General features: G+C 37.3%; 1 protein-coding gene across 2 annotated transcripts in view; it reads left to right on the top strand.

Annotated features, from left to right (window-relative positions):
- LOC126183854 (mucin-5AC-like) overlaps positions 1–8,095 on the top strand; it is a 282,254-nt gene extending 274,159 nt beyond the window's left edge. The window contains exons 14-15 of one of the 2 annotated variants that reach the window (XM_049926143.1): positions 1,073–1,294; positions 6,845–8,095. In XM_049926143.1, coding sequence (XP_049782100.1) covers positions 1,073–1,294; positions 6,845–6,970 — 348 coding nt within the window. In that variant the 3' untranslated portion in view covers positions 6,971–8,095. Of the gene's footprint in view, positions 1–1,069; positions 1,295–6,844 lie in introns of both variants that reach the window. The other variant, XM_049926142.1, reaches the window with a different exon arrangement.
- Positions 8,096–20,104: the final 12,009 nt, after the last annotated feature.

Here is a 20,104-nt window from a genome sequence, read left to right as displayed (position 1 = left end):
ATAAGTTAAGCCAGTAAAATAACAATCATATTTTCATTTACTGGAAAGTGCTAAACAAATCCTTACATGCACCAAAGGAACCATAAACAATAAACTGCCCTACATCAAGGATAAGGAAAGAACCTTTTGCTACACGGATTCTGATTGAGGAAGTTACAACAATGAGAGGAAGTCATATACAGATTACAGTTTAACCTTATCCAGATCATCAATATCATAGTGTTCATGCAAGCAGTGAGCCATTGCTCTTCCAACAACTGAGTACATCAGCTGCACTGAACCAGCTAAGGAAGTGATTCACCTGTCAACACTTATAAAGGAGTTACATTTATGAAAACTGTCATACATCACCCTGTTCAGAGACAGTCAGCCAGATGGAAAGTTGGTACATAACCCAAGTTTTCACCTCAAAGACTAAGCACATTCATATAAAATATCACTTAATACATCAGGCTCTAAAAGGGCATCTACTAAAACTGGACTATCAGCCAACAGAAGTTATAATGGCAGATGTACTGACAAAGACTCTTCCAGCACCAAAGCATGAGAAATCTGTTGAAGGACTTGGACTTCCTAGAACCACAAATGCAAACCTCAGTTCTTAATTTATAGCTGTCTGTAAAAGTTGAGAGGATGTGTTGAGATTCAAAATTTACTGCCATGTAATATCTTTTAGGTCAATAGATGCCATTAAATGAATGTTTTCAATTCAGCTGTTAGTAGTTCTGTGTTTTTCTACATGCTGTGAGTGATAAATGAAGTTGTGGTAGAGTGTATGACTCGACAGGTAAATGCCAGACTGACAATCCAAAGGTCTGGGGTTTGATCAAGTACCTTTCTTTCCTCCTCAAGAAAAGAGCTAACCTTTCTGATAACTTCAATAGTTTTTATTGTGTATGTTGGTAGTATTTGAAATTTTGCCTCCTGTAAGTTATGTTGGCTAGTCAATATGTCATTGTTTTCATAAGTTAATTTTCTGTCTGGTACATACTGTAAGATATAATGATCAATACAGTAAGAAGTCCTTCCTCTTCTCCTTTTTTAAAGTACATATGTTATTTTCTCCCAGCAGCTTGACACAATGAATGCACCTACACGACCATCATCTGCTGTGTTTGGTTATCCAAACCGTGCACCTTCCATACAGCAGTGTCAAACTTCTGCTGCATCACGTGCTATGAGCCTCAAAGGAACACACACTGCAGATTCTAGCAGCAGTGAAGAAGAAGACCAAGTTGATTTACTAGGGAGAAACTTCCATGTGCCAAGACCAAAAAGCAGATCATCTATAGCTGTAAGTTCTAGTTTAATAATAAACCAAATATTTATTAAGTGATTGATATGCATACAGTGCATAGCTACAACAATATTTCAAGGGCAAGGCAGAAAGTTCATGTTTTGGAACTGATAGGTGATTTATAGATAAATAAGTCATTTATCAATAAATGATGTCCTCATGTAATCTGGTATCATTTGTCCAACTTTTTCCTCAATTCCATTTCATTTGTGAATTTAAAAAGAATGAAAAATACCCATATACAGCTGCCATAACCTCTTCATGCACTCAAAAATATTTTACATCCTTGATGATCTTTGTATGTGTAAATATACTGCCTGACAAAAAGAGTGAAGCATCCAGAAGACATATCAATCTAAATTCATAAATGCAATGTCACTGCAGTGAATGTAAATGATTTGAGTTGCAGTTTTATGTGATAGATAGAACAGCCACCAGACTGCATTAGTGTTGCTTGTATTTAGTGTTGTTATCAGGCCTGGAAGGATATGTAAGTGGTGTGAACAGCTGAGGCGTTGGGTGATCACTGTAAAGGGCACAGGAATTCCACCTATTTATGTGAGATACTATTATCAGCATGTGAGAGATTTTGAAATAGGTGTCATTGTGGGTCTCCAGCCAGTCAGCTTGAATTGTACAATATCTGAATCTGTGGGATATTCAGATGTGGCAGTGGCCCAATGTAGGGTTGCATGCAATTGTGAGGGCAGGCATATTCATTGTAAATGTTCCAGTTGACCTCATCTGACCACCACAAAGAAGGATCGCCATATTGTGCACCCAGCACACTGTAGCCCCTTCATATCTGTGCCTGGCATCCAAGAACAAGTAATGGACTTCCTGCAACATTCTGTGTCATACCGCACCATTGTTTGGAAACTAGCAGTGGCTGGACTAGGGACTTTCTATCTAGTGCATAGACTGTCATTAACACCACAACATAAATTACTGTATTTGGAGTGGTGCCATGATCGGGAAGCATAGACTGGTGATGAATAACATCACATCATGTTTAGTAGCGAATCAAGGTTCTGGAATACCCTGGATGATGATCATTGGTGAGTGTGGCCAATGTTTTGGAGAAACACAGAGGTGTTACTCTGGGTGTCATCGTGTAGGGAGCCTTTAAGTATGAATTCAGATCATGGTTGGTAGTGACTGAGGGAATTTTGACAGCAAGTGGTACATTATGTACATCCTGCATCCTCAGGTGTTTTGTCTCATGTGGCCATTTTTCAACAAGACAATGCTTGTCTGCACCTGGCATGTGTCTCGATGATCTGTTTGGGTGATGTTGATGTACTCTGTACTCTTGTGACCAGCAAGATTCCTAGATCTGTCCCTGACAGAACATATGTGGGACAGCTTGGTTTGGACATCAGCTCCATCCCAGTGTCAGTATCCAGGATATCAAGGACCATTTACGACAGCTTTGTGGCACCCTTCCCAAATGAATCATGGCATGCATCCAGACCAAAAGATAACAAGTCTATCATAATTAAACATAAATGGCTACACAAACTTGAATAGAAATTTCAAAAAATATACACAGATCAGTTTTCTCTCAGTTTCATTAATCTCTCCTGAAACACAAAAACACAATATGTCTTCTTGTAGCCTTCCAGGCAGTATTTCCAAATATCTGAAGTATGTATCCTGTTGTAGACCATCTGTCTTCTGAACTACTCCACTTAGGATGAAACTGACAAGGAACAACATTTGAATTTTCCTTCCTATTTACAGGTCAATATCAGTTGTTCCTTTAGTACAGGGTGTACATAATGTCCGGGAACACTTTCAATTATTTATTGCACAAGAACTTAACATTGTACAGATGCATTTTGAAGAGAAACTCGAAAAGCTTTTTTTTTTACAAACACTCAATATGAGAACCATGAGTGACCAGGCAGACGTCAATACATACAGTAATCAAATTCTTGCCATACCCGTCCCAGCATGGCATCGTCAACTGTCATGGCATCATCGACTGTGGCAGTTGCTTCCTGTATTGTCTCCCAGAGCTCTGCTACATCACGTGGTAGAGGAGGTACATACACCAAATCTTTAATGTGTCCCCACAGAAAAAAGTGAGATCTGGTGATCGGGGAGGCCATTTCACGAAATAGCTGACCCCTTCTGTACCACAGCCGATCTATCAATGCAGCAGCTCCGTGTTTGCAACTAGGGCTGACTACCAGCAAATTACCAAACAACACTGTGGCAGTATATATGAAAAAGAACTTTCAGGGTTTCTCTTCAAAATGACATATGTATGATATCTGCACAATGTTTGGTTCTTGAGCAATAAATAATTGAAAGTGTTTTCGGACTTTATGTACATGCTGTATATCAAAGAACCCACTTCAAACATCTGTCTGTGTGTTTTTTTTTATATCTGCTAAAATAGGTACATTAATCACTGTTATCTGCTCTTGAATCACTCACTTCATGTATCAAACACCCTATCAGCACCCTGTATGGTTCATTTTCAGCCATAACTCCACAAACATCTTTACTAGAATTGAGTTCCACTGGCATTTTTAAAGATTTTGGATCTTCCATATTGAACCTCTTCACAAAGTTTTGGAGGCAAGTGAACTGACTAAGGAAGTTTCCTGTCCTTTCTCTGTATATCAATCCCAAGGAGGGTTCTGGAACACTGAGTTCTCTTATCCAATTTTTTTTTAAATTTATCCTAAACATCCATTTGTTTGATTTTACAATGCCAGCATACAGAATATCATCTACATGAAGTTTCAGGTAAATATTCAAGTAATAAAAGCTCAGAACATAGAGGTATCTATCAACTTCAGATTGCTGAAATCTAATTTACTTCATTTTATTATTAAGTTTACATTCAAGTCCTTCTACAAAATTTATATGTTTGATATAAATTTATATAAAATCTCTGTGTAGGAACGCACTTAAGCCATAAAAAAGCCACATTTGTTCATCACACACAGAAAAGTGTACAGCCTTTGATAAATAAATATGCCTTGTACCTTTCAATATTTCTGGATGCATCTCACTGCACTCTGAGTATTCATTTGCTTGAAGGAATGTGTAAGTGCATGTCCAGTTAGATGCAAGGCACTCTAATTTATCTTACTCTGGAAACCGGTTTGTCTAATTCTTCTTTAATTGCCTTTGTCCATTCTCCTCACCATGTCAAAATTCTAAATTAATCTTCTCCATACCCTTCTGCATTCAAACTCAATGCAGCATAGATCTCCAGGTATCTAAGTCTGATTATTATTATGTTAATTTATCACAGAGATTCTTTTTAACTGATTTCTTTTGAAGTTATGAGCTCTAGTTTTCCTTAATCTGCCTGCTGAGTTTCCTTGAAATTGGTTTTATTTTGATGTCCTTGATTTCTACTTTGTTGTTCATCATCTCATCTATTTGAACAGTCTCTATGACTCAGTCATCATTAGGTCATCCATAAAATAAAAATTTCGTCTTCTGCATAAATAGCTTATCTTCGAGGAACAATTTTATGTTTTTCCTTACATGAGAATCTGTAACCTTCAGGGCAATAACTGGTCATGAAACACTTAATGACTTGATTTAAAATTTATGAGTCAATAATAACTTTGGAATGTTGTTCATTGCATCCAAATATATAGTTTTTCATAATTTGACCTCCATCCATACCATCCTATTGCCAAAATTTCTTCTTCATGTAAAGCATAAATAGGATTAATATTAATGATAAAAATTACTGTCATTATGGCATCTGACCGTAATTGATTTCCACATTCACCTCCAAGAATCATGCTGTGAGATTTTTCAATGACTGTATGATGTAATTTTTCGGCCACTTGATTTTCATGAGAAACCAAATTGCTGCCCTTTTCTTTGAAGTATTTCTTCATCCCATTTTGAACGTCTTCAAGACCAGTACAACATCTAAGTGTGCTGATTTTCATATTAAAATAAGTAGTAGCTATTCCATAAAATACTTTAAAATAATGAAAAAATTCAACTTTTATTGAAGAATGTAAACTAAAGTACTGTAAGATGAGTATGAGTATTAATGAAAGTAATTATATACTTTATTCCATTAAAAGACTCATGTATTACAGGACCAAGCACCTCCCTGTCAGTCAGTTAAAGTGATCATCTTGCCGGTAAATGAGAATGAGTATGCAGTACCTTCCATGCAGCTCACATATTTGCTTTTAGATTTGAAGACTTGGCTTTTTGTAGACCATTGCTTGAGAGTATGCACTTCAAATCCTATTTTGCTTATCTCCTTTATAATTTCATTACAATTTAGAACTTAGTTGACTGACTTTTTATAGTCAATGTGATAACCAGCCATTTCTAATTTATTTACTACAAGAACATCTTTTATTTTTATTCAGAATTTCTTTCTGCAAACAGCACTTTCAACATTGATTTCTCCAACTTTTTGCACTAACATAAGCACACCTGCTTTATCAACTTTATTTCTTCTTGGATCTTCCCTTAGTTTAGTTTAACAAATAATTCATCAGCTAAATGTTCAAATGTTCAGTTATCCAGTAACTACTCTTCTTAGTCATCTGAATAACTCCCAGTATCATTTGATAAAGAAAAATTGTTTTCACTTCCATTTTTTTCTGACAAATTTGTGACTTACATTCCCTGTCATGAAACTTCCTGGCAAATTAAGACTACGTCCAGACTGGGGACTCAAACTTGGGAGCTTTGTCTTTCATGGACAAGTGCTCTATCACCTGAGCAATCCAAACATGGCTCATGACCCACCCACATAGCTTTGGAAACACTCCCTGTCATTTTTATGATATTCTTTAAGTCAAACCTTTTCTTTTGTGGTGGTTGTTCAGCTGTATCATCTTGATAAACTCCAACATTTTAGTTTAAGGTCTTTTGACAAAACATAAGCTCACTTAAGAGAGCTTCAGCCTTAAATTTCCAGCTGTTCAAGTTTGTGCCATCAAAGAAAAGTATCCTTTTTTTTCATTTCCTGTATCATTGTTGTACGTTACACACATCAAATAACATTTGGCTTTCCAAAAGCTCCATAATCTGCTCTGAGAACTAGATTTTTGAGCTTAGCACATTCCCATACAAAAATGGATACCCTAATCTGACAAGTACTAATTTTTTATTTCAAAACCATATTCACAGATCAACACAACAGGAGAATAACTGACAAATGTACCAAAAAGAAAAAGAAACACATACAGAGACTGTTCATTATAAAACAGTTATGAATCTGTTCAATGTATATAATCTGTTAATCACTTTTTCTGTACATAAAAGATGCTGTGTAAAAAACGTATTGCAGCACTTATACTCTTAAGGATTAGTTAATACTATTGAGCCACAGCACACATGAATGATACTGAAGATGTCCTGAATATTATATTTGCATTAATAACAGAAATCCCTTTTTGATAGGTTCTTCCTTTTCAGGAAATGTTTTCAAAAATACAGTAATAATTAATTGTGAGTAAATTTGCTTGTAGATTGCAGATTTCATTTGTTATTATGTTTGTTTCTCTGTGTAAAAATTTCAAATTTTCCTTGTTTCAGAACCAAAGTGGAATATATTATGACGTTGAATATGAACCAGAGGACATCTACAGCACAAAACATCCTCCTACTTCTATTCCTCTCAGCACATACAGAATGGGTCATCTGCCTTATTATCAGAAATAGCTGATGTAAGGGAAAGGAAACAAACCTGATATCAACATGCTGATTTCCAGCCATGATATGCTGCTATGTGTAGAGTTTAATCTGCACTATAAGCTATGGAACATTATTCATCAGTCTACAGACTGATACTGTCCTTCAGTATTATTGTACATTCACTTTTGTAAAAATATTTCATTTCTATGTGTAATGATGTAATAGATGTTGAAAACTGTCTATTATAATGTTATGGTGTTAATGAGACTGTGTAAGCTGTATAATGAAATTATATATGTAAGTTAATAAATCTGTATTTAACAATACAAACACCATGATCAAGACCTTGGTAACAGTAAAGAATCAGTGCCTTTCTGCTCCACCTTCTGAGTATTGACTAATGAATGCATGTTTCCAATGAAAAGAGCTATAAATATTGGAGTGGGGAGGCTTCTGATTCTATCTTGCAATTAAGTGCAAACATGTTCATAGCTGCAAAACACGTCTCAGAAAGGCTGCAGAAAATATATTACTGGTAAAATTAAGTTATCTGCACTGAAAAATTTGTTTCTGATGCATATTGTTTTAGTTCAAAAATAATTTTGCTGTGTTTCAGGCAGCTGTTAGCTGTCATAATGTACTTTCCACTGAAGATATTTCCTTCTGATTTTTGAATGGTCATGTTGTATTATGATTCATATATCAGATACAATATGCACATTACTTACCACATCATTACCCTATGTTCAAATTTTTCCATATGTAGGCAACAAGAGCCTCAGTCGATTTTTGTAATTGGTGTTCATTTTATAATTTTTGTGACATATCACCTATTTATAGCTAATGAGCAATCCAACTGTCATCATTCTCACAGTCATTTCAGCAGAAGTTAAGCCTGATTTGTCCTGAAGTGATACAATGAACAAACCCATAGGGGTCAATTCATTCTGGAGAATTGTTTAAAGACACTGTCAAATGCAGCTGAGTGTTGGAGAAGAGTGATATATTTGATAATATTGTATGCTTGAAGTTACAAATGTCTGTTGTATTATATATATTATAGCTGAATGTTCGTGTATGTGTACAAACATGTGAGTGAAACTGAGTAAACTTATTTGTATTTAAAAAATAAACTGAGTAACATTATTTCCTTAGTCATCATCCATAAACTCTGCTTTAAGCTTTCAGTATTAATTTTTGTGTATGATGTTTGTTTCCATATCTTTTATCCAATAAAATTGTGTTAAAGGTTATAAGAGTGTGGACAGTTTCCCATATATGCAACCATATAGGCCATATAGTGTTTTTGAGCATGGAAGTTATAAACAAAAGCATGTGATTATGAGGTTGTATTATAATTAAGAGCATAGTATTCATTTAGAGATGTCCACCACAGAGACATTACTAAATTGTTTTTTTTTATGTAAATCTGGTCACATTTCCCATTTAAGCCTAATTTAAATGATGTAATGCTACTACTGAGAAACAGATTTTGTGTACACACATGCAGAGGTAAAGTGAGGCATCTAAGGGACAGTACCTCTATGAATAGAGAAATAATTACATAACAAAGAAGAATGTTGCATGTGTAGTTACAAAACTTAACAGTTGATTTAGATCTGTGTTAGCTCAAAACAACAAAAATGAAGTAATCTTGATCAAACATTGGAGCACTATCATAAATGTATACTCAACAGCAACTCAGGCAGCAAAGGCAATGGAACTTTTGAAACTTTAATATATCAGCAGTGAGTGTGTGTGTGTGTGTGTGTGTGTGTGTGTGTGTGTGTCCGTCCATCAACACTTGTAAACTCAGGTGCTATTATGCACAATTTTATATAAGACGGTTTAGGAAATATGCTAAATTTAAAGAAATTAACTATGTTATCAGTTAGTAACAACAATTTTATAAAAGTGAACTGGCTTGAGCTACCTATTACTTTAAAATGTCCCAAAATACATTAGCTGAACACAGAGTAGCTCTTATGGATATTTGACAGAGGTATGATCTTAACAGTTTCTTATATTTAATAAAAATATTTACCAAGTTAACAGACATTACAAAACAATAAAATTATGAGTCATTCTCTCATCCAGTTTCCATTGTAACTGACATCAAAGAGAGGCATCACTCCATTAGGCATGGGCTGCATTTCAGGAGAATAGAAAGATGCTGCATAAGCCAAATTTTTCTGCATCACTGGGAGTATTCGATTCAAGAGGTCAGTCAAGAGAAATTGTTGGCATAGTACTTACTTTGAGAGAGACAATGTTAACAGTGACCTGCTTGCTGCTTTGAATTCAAACAAATATGCAGTTGGTGAAGGCTGGTAAAGAATGGTCAAGGAAGAAGAAGAAGAAGAAATTCAGTGTTCGTTGAAGCTGAAAACTGTGTAAAAAACCATTTTTGAGTATGTGAACTACCAACATAGATTCATTTGCTGTCTATGTTATACTTTATAATATTTATGATAATTATCACTGAAAGGAGTATCTGATGCTCAGCAAATTATTGGTTACCCTTAAGGAAAATGGCCTTTTCCAATATAGTCGCACCTCATTATCCCATTTCTGCACAACGTGTGGGCATTTATGTGTCCACAAACTGTTAGTGGAGAGAGTAGGTGGTGATTCCAATTACTCAGGCAGATGTATGACATTTATGATATGGTGTGTCCTGATGCAACATAGGTCAATGCTTGCCATATTCACAAGTAGTGCTCTTCAGGTGACAAAAACAAATGGGGCAAGAGAGGCAGACTTATTATTTTACATGCAAGCACATCACAAGGTTTTCCCCAAACTATCTCCTGTTCTTTAAATTAAAGAATACAAGGAATTATCTTGAGAAATGAATCATGGTGTGTTTACTAAGTTATTAATAAAAATTGGCTCTGAGCACTATGCGACTTAACTTCTGAGGTCATCAATCGCCTAGAACTTAGAACTAATTAAACCTAACTAACCTAAGGACATCACACACGTCCATGTCTGAGGCAGGATTCGAACCTGCGACCGTAGTGGTCGCTCGGTTCCAGACTGCAGCGCCTAGAACCGCACGGCCACTCCGGCTGGCAGTTATTCAAAAACTCACTAATACTAAATCTTGGCAAACCATCAACAATGTTTTTGATCATGCTCCTTATCAATCTGTTGTTACTGACATCTATCATGACAAAGCAAAAGAAGGAGATGATCAGCTCCAGCATTGCAACATTGGAGGTAGTTAAATATCTCTCCCTAAATGATGGTTCACCAAATACAAAATCAAAGAACAGGAAAAAACATTGGGGCATACATTCATCAGGCTGCTACTTTGTCTCTGCCATTTCAACATAGCATAATTAGTATGGTCCAAAATTAAAGGTTATGCTTGAACATTTCACCCCATCTGCAGTGAATGCACTCACAAATGTAGCTATTAGGAAAGTCACATCTAAAGATAGGAAGAAAGCTGTCAATCATGTGCAGTTCATTGTAGAAGAAGAGTGACACCATGAAGCTCTTTTGGAAAATCAAGAGGAAGATATTAATATTTTACTAAATAATGACAGTAACAGTGACTTTTCAGAAATCTATGCTATTGAGTGGAATTTGTCTTGTCACCACAGAAATGATTGGATCTTAATAAGGCCATTATCAGCCACTGTTTTTTGTAACGCTGTTCTTCTTACTCCTAATACCAGAAGGCTTCAGCTAGATCAACTTTTTTTACTTAGAAATAAATAGCCTTATCAGGAAATGTAGTAAAAGATTAATTTTAAATGTAGAAATGACTTTGTCACAACAAAACTGAAAAGGCCATTGCTTAGTTCTTGATATGTGAGTGAAGCGTTATGTGTCACATATAACATAAATTGTTTATAATGTTAGAAATCTCTTGACAGAGCTCCCAGCACTTCACACTTTTTTTAAAGATCAAGTTAGCTTCTGATTATTGATTGTGATGAGACAGTACAAATTTGTCAAAACAGAAAGCAAGGAAAGCTACATAAGTATATTTACATTTTTATTCAACATAATTTTATAATTTTTGTTCAAATTTCTGCTATAACTTCTATGACACTAACACACTTCTATAGCTTTCACATAGAAAGGAGGAGGTTGTGGAGAGATTACATAAAAGAAGATGTAGTTAAGGAAGTTTACCTGCTCATTATGGGAATATTCAACTTACGTACAATCATGTTGGTATCCCATTAGTCCCAGCTGTCTTTCCCGCGTTGTGTTTACATGTATCCCATGGTCAGTTTTTTTTTTATATGAACTTTTGATATTCATCCAATGATTGGAAGGAGGAACTGAAATAAAATCTGCAGTCATTTTTACAAAATGCAGTTTAGTATTTCAGTCTTTTCTTGGTCATCCTGCATTTTGGTACCATCATCATCATGAAGTGACTGGTAGATTGCTTTTATTAACTTACTGTCTGCCCCCTTAGCAGACTGGTCAGCACGTCTAATTGCCATGCAGTGGGTCCAAGTACAACTCCCTGCTGGGTCAGAGATTTTCTCTGCTCGGGGAATAGATGTTGTGTTGTCCTCATCATTCTTTTTATCATTATCAATACACACAAGTTGCTCAATGTGGCATCAACTGAAAACGCTTGCAACTCAGTGGCTGAACTTGACTGGGTGGAGACTCCCAGCCATCAATGCCATATGATTGTTTCATTTAGTTAATTACTGACTCATTGTAAGTCCAAAACTTCATAGGATTTTTTGTCTAACCGGTAGATAGAATTTTACTTTTTAATTAATTTAAAGCTTCATGGATAGCTCCCCGTGTACCTATTTTGGCTTTGTTCAGTTTTTATTTGTCAACCAGACTTTGGTTTTGATTATTCTCTGCTGAAGTTCCCTTTATTTTTGGAGCAACATGGCTGTTGAACTAAGGCGGGTCTTTACAATCCATCACAACTTTGCTTGGCATAAGCTGTCTGTGGACATCAAACTTCTTTGTTCAAGGGCCAATACTGATACTGCGAGGAGGCACCATGGGACACATATATACTGGTCTCATTATTAAAACGTTTCTTTTCATATTTCTCATAGTGTGATGGTGGTTGTATTCAAACACCTGAGGCTACTATTTTAATACACTGACCTCGTACTAAAGTAAATACAAATTGTGCGATACCTCATTTGGTCAAAGAGATCTCTCTTTGAAGGGTCACAGAAAATAATTATATTCACAGCTGTCCTTTGTGCCTAGCTGATAGGTAAATACATTATACATAATTGTTTTGCTGGTAGCATAATTTGAAGGTGATTAAGGCTGAACGACTTGCTGTTCAATCTCATTTGCTGTTCACGAGAATCATGTTAGCAGCAGTGCTATTATAGACTAAAAAATGGACCTTTATGCTACTTTCAAAGTAAAGGGTTCAACATGAGTCTGTCCTTCACTAAATGAGTGTACTGGTGTTCAAAAGTGCAAAGAGTTGCCAAAGAGATAATACACGGACATTTTCATGGAACGTCAAAATCGAGTGTATTTACTGTATTTACAGCTATTTGTTGTATTCTCTTCATACTGGTTCATACGGAACGATTAAGTTACTTTCTTTTACCTCCAACAGGCTCCCATTCAATAACATATTTGCTGCTATGACTTCGTATTGGAAGCTATATGAAACTCAATGACGTTTGTTCGTCCCAACGATCAGTTGCATCAAATAATAAAATCCATGAATTCATCAGTACTGCACTATGCAGAAAGCCTCTGTAACATTAATGCTGACTGGTTACATATTATGAATCAGAGCACTGTTTCGCACATTTTTTATGACTGATGATGTAATTTATATTACTATGTGACAACAGTAATGAATTTGTGGATTTTATTATTTAACACAGTTCATTTTATAACACCCAATATGATGTAATTGTTTTACAAACCTGATGATATTCCTTGGACCAAAACTATTTGATCAACAAAGAATATTTATCACTAAGTTTTGGCGGTAAAGGTTCACATTTTTCAAACTGTTGGGAGTGCTGGATTCAGCTGCAATAATATGTAGCCTAACCGCAATCGTATTTCCTTATTCATTCTTAGACTGGTTGCCATAATATCACTCCTGTTGCTAACAGACCAGACGTACTTGCAGGAATTACTGATGTGTTTTTCTACATGTAACGCAATCTTTCCATGCTTGACTGAAACAGTCACTGAGCATGTGATGATACTCATGGAAGATGATACATGTGTTTTGATCTTCTTTGAATGCCTTTTCCTTAAAATGTAATTTGTACACAGTTTTTAGTATTGATTCATGAGGTTCTGGGAATGCAGCCAAACCACTTCACCTCCTGTGGTGTTTCGGCTGTGATCGTCTAGCCATCTTCAGACTGAACCTTGTGCACGCGCATGCACACACACACAGACACACACACACACACACACACACACACACACACACACACACACACTCACACAGATATATTGATTGTTACCGAATTTTTACTCTGCAGTGGAGTGTGTGCTGATTAAACTTATTGGCAGATTAAGACCGTAAGAAAGGATCAGATAAGTCTTTTACAGTTGTAGAAGATGCTGGGAGGGCGTGATTCCTTGTATGGCCTCTTATAAGGTTACTAATTTTTGCCTACTGAGGTCAGGGGATGTTGGAGGCCGAAGTACAGGTTCTGCTTGACCTATGCATCTTGGATCGTATTGGCGCATTCACCGTTGTCTTACATCAGTACAAACATGTGCCGGTTCTCTATTATGCGTGTAACAGTAGTCCTCAAACTTATTTTCTCAAGAGCCATTACTAACATTGCAGAGTGGTGTCTCGAACTGCAAATTTAAGGATGTTATTATTAATTAGTAACCCACATAAATTAGTAGATATGTAATTGTTATGAGGCCCCAATAGACTAACTTAGCTGCTGCCGCCCCCCCCCCCCCCCCCAGGTACTGATCGTTGAAAATCAGCACCATTCGGAGCACTTCGTGTTCTCTGCTTCAGATTGCTGCACCACTCAGCGACCCTAAAGCTGTGACACTGTTAAGTACCTGACAATGTGTTGATGAGTTGTCTGTGTTAGCAGATGATTGATTAATAATAGCAACTACACTTATATTTAAATGCATTATACAATAGGATGCACGATCACAAATATTTACTAGATGTTGCTGAGTGACATTCATCTTCTACCCGCTGCTTTGTACTACAGCAGCCTTAATTTAATTTCATACTCTTTGCTACAAATATGTACCATGTTTGATGATGACCGTCTCTGTAATGCACCCTCACGGATCCATATTAATTCCGTTCGGAATTCATACCATAGCAGCTGACCAGTTCGAGGCACACGCGCCCATGAGTTGTCAGCACTGGAAGACAAACAAGAAAACCTTCCCCCTATGAAACCCTTTACCCTGCAATGACAAATCCATCTGCCCCTGCACCCAGCTTCGTCCCTGAGGTGCCCAGTCAACTTTTCTCACTCCTACTATATTTCCTGCAGTATATTTTTGATTCGACCACTGAGTCACGTACAGCAAGCAATTGTAAGTGGTAAGTACTACTTCTGCCAACGGCCTTGCCGCAGTGGTAATACCGGTTCCCGTCAGATCACTGAAGTTAATCTAGGGCTGGGCTAGCACTTGGGTGGGTGACCATCCGGTCTGTCGAGCGCTCTTGGTAAGCGGGGTGCACACAGCCATTGTGAGACAAACTGAGGAGATACTTTATTGAGAAGTAGCAGCTCCGGACTCGGAAACAGACATACGGCCGGGAGAGCGGTGTGCTCACCACATGCCCCTCCATATCCGCATCCAGTGACGCCTGTGGGCTGAGGATGACACGGCGACCAGTCGGTACCTTTGGGACTTCATAGCCTGTGCGGGAGAAGTTTAGTTTAGTTTTAAGTACTATTTCTTTAACGGTAAATTTAAGAATTAAAATTATTTAATTAATGTGTCTTGCAATGAATTTTTTTGGCTTTCTCGTCCATATTTGCACCTATTCAAATGCGTACAATCTATATTACGTCTTCTAAATGCAGAATCTTTGACTATCATGCGAGACAGGAGTCTCATTATAGTGGGATAGACTGTTGGGGATAAAAAAAGAAAACGAAAGGGACGCACTGCATTAGCACCTGCAGCGGTGCACCGATAGTTTTAATAGAGCGCATGCCGGTCGGATGGCAACTATGCAGAGTAAGTATGCTACACTGCAAGATGGGATTGGCCTAATCAGATATCTTAACTGTCAAGTGCAATATAATATTAAGTGCACTGCAGTTGCAATTAACATCTACAATGCGTTGGGTAAACTTATGTCCGTGCTAAGCCATTTACGCGATGATAAATGTATCGAGAAAACTTGAAAGTCTCACAAGTCTCTGTAATTTGAAGAGCGAAAATTGCACTTCTATAATTATTGGTCACTTTTGTTACTGACAGTATTATTCTACAGTAGACACGCGAGAAGCTGACTGGCAACCCCAAAGTACTGATCGCTACATGTCGGTACTATTCTGAACATTTCTTGTAGATTGTGATCTGTTTTACATTGCTGCCAGTCTGAGCAGTCGAACAGTTGTGACACTATCGTTACGTGAAGTGGTGTTGATTTCACCATGTGTGCGGATGACTTGGATTAATACAAATATCTGTCCTTATAAGTTTGATAAACTAAATACTAGTTTTCTTCTACTCACTGAATTGTATTACAACAGCCTTAAATAATTTGATGTTATTTGCTACAGAAAAGTTTAAGTGCTCGTTTTCCCCACGCGCCGTTCGAGAGTGGAACGGTAGGGAGACAGCATGTGTAACGCACATTAATTAATCCGTGTTACGTCCGTGTCAAAATTTATACAATAGTAGCTGGTCGATACGATCCGCGCATGCCCGTGAGTTGCAAGACTAATAGAACAACATTCTCTGTCTCACATCCCGCAATACCGCAGTGACCATGCGAGTGACTCCTCCGCCTCCGGGGAAGGGGACCAATTTTACTTAGCTGACGGTCGAATTCACCAGCGTCAATTAAAATTAGGTCTAAGCACGTCTTAAAATATTACTGTCTCTGTAAGTATTTTTGTTAGTGAGCAGGAAAACTGCACTCTTAAGAAGCTCTTAACGTTAGTTTTTTATTTTTATTTTATTTTATTTATTTTTTATTGTGCTGTGGACGAGTGTTTCTAGGCGCTTCTGTCCGGAACCGCACTGCTGCTACGGTCGCAGGTGCGAATCCTGCCTCGGGCATGGATATGTGTGATTTCCTTAGGTTAGTTAGGTTTAAGAAGTTCTAAAGTCTAGGGGACTGATGACCTCAGATGTTAAGTCCCGTAGTGCTTAGAGCCATTTGAACCATTTTTTGTTCGCTGCTAAGTACATACTGTTATAAAATACGGCTGAGAACCGCGGTCCGCACGAATACTTAATTCAGGCTGCATGCGGCCAGCGGGTCGCAGTTTTACGACTACCGATCTAAGGCTTTCGTACAGTTCTGTTGAATTTTGTTCGTTTGTTCTCATTACTCAACGTTCATACTCAGAGAGATGAATGTCTGATGAGGTAGTTCACGTAATCTGAAATCTGGTTTTTGTCACACTTACATATCTTTCTTAACATTTCTATTAACACCCAATGTTAGCAATGATCTCTGATACCTTCCTCTACATGAACTAAGTAAACATGTTTGGTCTGTAACCAGGAGATCTAAGGAATTATCCTCACGGCCTATTTCAGTGACTAATTGCTCAAGGTAAATTGTACAAAAAGCATTTAGAACAAAATCACACGACTCTCTCTATACCTACTACCCACCCTAATCACTTCCATTCAGTAGCTGTTGAGTTGAAATCTCTCACTAATACTGTAATACGATCAAGAAATAAACATGCAACCTTTTCCAAATTTAAGTTTTTGAGGACAGCCACAAATCACACACTCAGTACTTTTATTGTCCAGTTTCACTCGCAAGGGAAGGCCACGACGCTGGTATCAGATTTATTTAAAATTCTGTAAACCTTTAGTAGGCCATTGAAACAACATAATGTGCAAGTTGTCAAGATGCACTACTCTGGCAATTCCGAGAAAATCAGGAGAGAAGTTTTACCCGTCTCTTATGTGGCTTATGTATCTCTGAATAGGTGACTGACATCGTCAGGTGAGGACATCGAAAAAGTTCAAAGAAGGGCTGCTCGTTTTATATTATCGCGAAATAGGGGAGATAGTGCCACAGACATGATACGTGAATTGGTGTGGCAATCATTTAAACAAAGGCGTCTTTCGTTGCGACGAGATCTTCTCACGAAATTCCAATCACAAGTTTTCTCCTCCGATTGCGAAAACATTCTGTTGGCACCCAGCTACATAGGGAGAAATGATCATCACGATAAAATAAGAGAAATCAGGGCTCGCACAGAAAAGTTTAAGTGCTCGTTTTCCCCACGCGCCGTTTGAGAGTGGAACGGTAGAGAGACAGCATGAAGGTGGTTCATTAACCCTCAGCCAGCCACTTTATTGTGCAAACCAGAGTTGTCACGTAGACGCAGACGTAGGCGGTAGAGTTCATGGTGGTTAAGTGGAAGCCGGCACAGTAGTTCAGCGAGTTCGGTCAGAGGATCAGCTGCACTCTGTAATAAAAATCTGAGTGAAGGAATCAACGATGAACTAATTTTTAATCTATAATGTCGGCAGGGAGAGAAATTTTTCAAAATGTCACCGAGGTGTGTTTTCCCTTGGAAATGAACATTCCCTATAAATGCCGCGAAACTGTATTAATTCGATGTAGTAGATGTCGTTTCAATTTATGTCTTCCATGTCTGTATGACAAATACCATTCTGCAACGTTTGATGTCGAGAGCACATCCGAAGAGTTATTGTACGTTACTGTTGTGGTCTGGCACTGTGATTTACTATATTACTGAAAAACGTCATTCGCATAATTATTTATCGAGATTTTATTTGAGTTTTGCAAGCCTGTCACTCGTCCATAAAAATTGAATTAAAAATAGTAAGTAGATAAATAACATGAAATTCACTAAAACTTCATGAAAATGTGCGTGGTTTTTTTTTCGTTATATTACCACTTCAATGTCATATAAATTAAATAATGTGACCAGTGATGAAGAAATATTGACTGAGAAATGTATGTTACCAAGATTCTAACCGTCGCCTCTTCCTATGCGCAATCGCTAACCACTTTTTTTTTTTTGGTGGACCTATCTTTTTAGTTAGCTAACTTCAATCACCAAACATCAGTTCTGTCCTTACTTGGCTCCGCCACTTAAAATCTACAAAGAAAAAAAAGGAAATGAACCATCCCTCTTTAGGCGTTGCCCTAACTATTCACAAAAACCACTTGCCCAGAATGACTTCTTACAGCCTGCATCATCGCACAGATTCATCAGTTACGTAATGGGTGCGTAAAACTTCTCCTGCGATTTTCTCGAAATTGGCGTAGTAGTGCAACTTACTGCTTGCACGTTATGTTGTTTTAATGTCCTACTAGCTGTACAAAGTTTGAAGTAAATCCGTGATCTCAACGTCGTGGCCTCTCCTTGACAGTTTAATCAGCCATCTACCTTGAACTGTACACTCCACAGTTTCTGTCGATGCTCTTCTTACACTGAGTGTAACCGGTCGATAAAAAGTACTGAGTGCAACTTGTGGCTGTCCTGAAAAACTTAATCTCAACGGTCACTAATTCCCCAGCAAGCAATGCTTGTTCTCAATTAATTTTCCAAGTTTCCCTGAAATATTTCGTCTCTACATTGAGGTAGGGAATCTATAGGAGTATTTGATCCATCTTTAATACTTATCTTCAGCCAAATTATTTTGCATACACAGTCTGTACTAATTACACGCAAGATGGCGCCGATAAGAAAGTGTAGTGATATTTCGCTCTCGTTAAAAAGGCAAAAAATAAACAGTTACTCGCGTAGAGAATGTGAAAAGCGAGTGATCAAAGGTGTTTTAGGCGTAAAAGTGCAACTTCTGGTTACACGAAGAATGCGAAAAAGTTAATATGAAATTCATCAGTGATGATTTTTCCCTGGACATGCCACGGCTGTTTACGTCACGAAACGGACACTCTTTTTAAGTGCAGTGGATTCGAGAAACGAAATTATAAATCTACAACAAAGTGACATTGAAACAATAAAAACAGATATATTGACTATAAAGAAAGAAAATGATAGATTAATGCGTAAAAATCAATCCTATGTGTGCGAAATAAATCAAACGGAAAAGCAAGACCGGGAAAATACATGTGCGCCTACGAACCCTACAAACAACACAACCAGCGTTTCCGATGTCACGATAAAATCAGCAAGCCAAAAACTTGTAGATAAATATAAATGGAGGATGAAGGCCTACAGTAAAAGAAAAGGCTGCAGTTATGCAAGGGGATGTAAATGAGTTTCTAATAATTTGCGATTCGTTGCTGAAAAATATCGCTGTCCCCAACTGCAAAATCGACGTCAGATCGAGAATTAGAATGCAACAACTTGGCAAACATTTTAAAAATATGGTAAATTCAAAACAAACGAATACAAAACCCGATTCTGAAACCAAGACTAATTACAGTGCTGTATTTATAAACGTTGGAACAAATTTAAGAAGCAGCAGCGAAGAAGAAATAATTAACGAAACACGAAATATGATTCGTTCGGCAAGAAGTATCTATAAGGGATTCCGGCGGTACTTAGCGGAATCATTAAAAGGTCAGTGAGTGCAAATATACCTCTAAAATAAATTATGCTGTCAAAGAACAGTGTTATCATCTTGGGGCAGTTTTCATAGACCCAAACAAATTTCTATATGAAAACTGCCTGGGGAAGGATGGCATGCGTTTAAACAGATTAGGATCTGTAACAGTTTACAGATGTCTGCAAATTAAACAGAAGCAAGGGAAACTTAATATGGCCTGATGGGGATGAAAAATCAATTGCTGCAGCTGAAAAAAAATATATAAGCACCACACAAAAAAGGAGGCACTGCAGAATTTGCTCTCAGAACGCAGCTCAGAACACGTAAGACAGCAAAAGGAAAGTTGCATAAAAGCACTACATCAGAAATCCAATATATTGGTAACAAGAAACTGGAAGCATAAGTAGTCCTAGGTGACATACAACCAGACATACTATGTATTCAGTGAACATGGTCTAACTGGAGGTCAGATCGTTAACT

Source organism: Schistocerca cancellata, chromosome 4 (genome assembly GCF_023864275.1).
Source record: "Schistocerca cancellata isolate TAMUIC-IGC-003103 chromosome 4, iqSchCanc2.1, whole genome shotgun sequence".
In the NCBI taxonomy this organism is placed as follows: Eukaryota; Metazoa; Arthropoda; class Insecta; order Orthoptera; family Acrididae; genus Schistocerca; species Schistocerca cancellata.
This window is presented reverse-complemented; position numbering and strand designations above follow the sequence as displayed.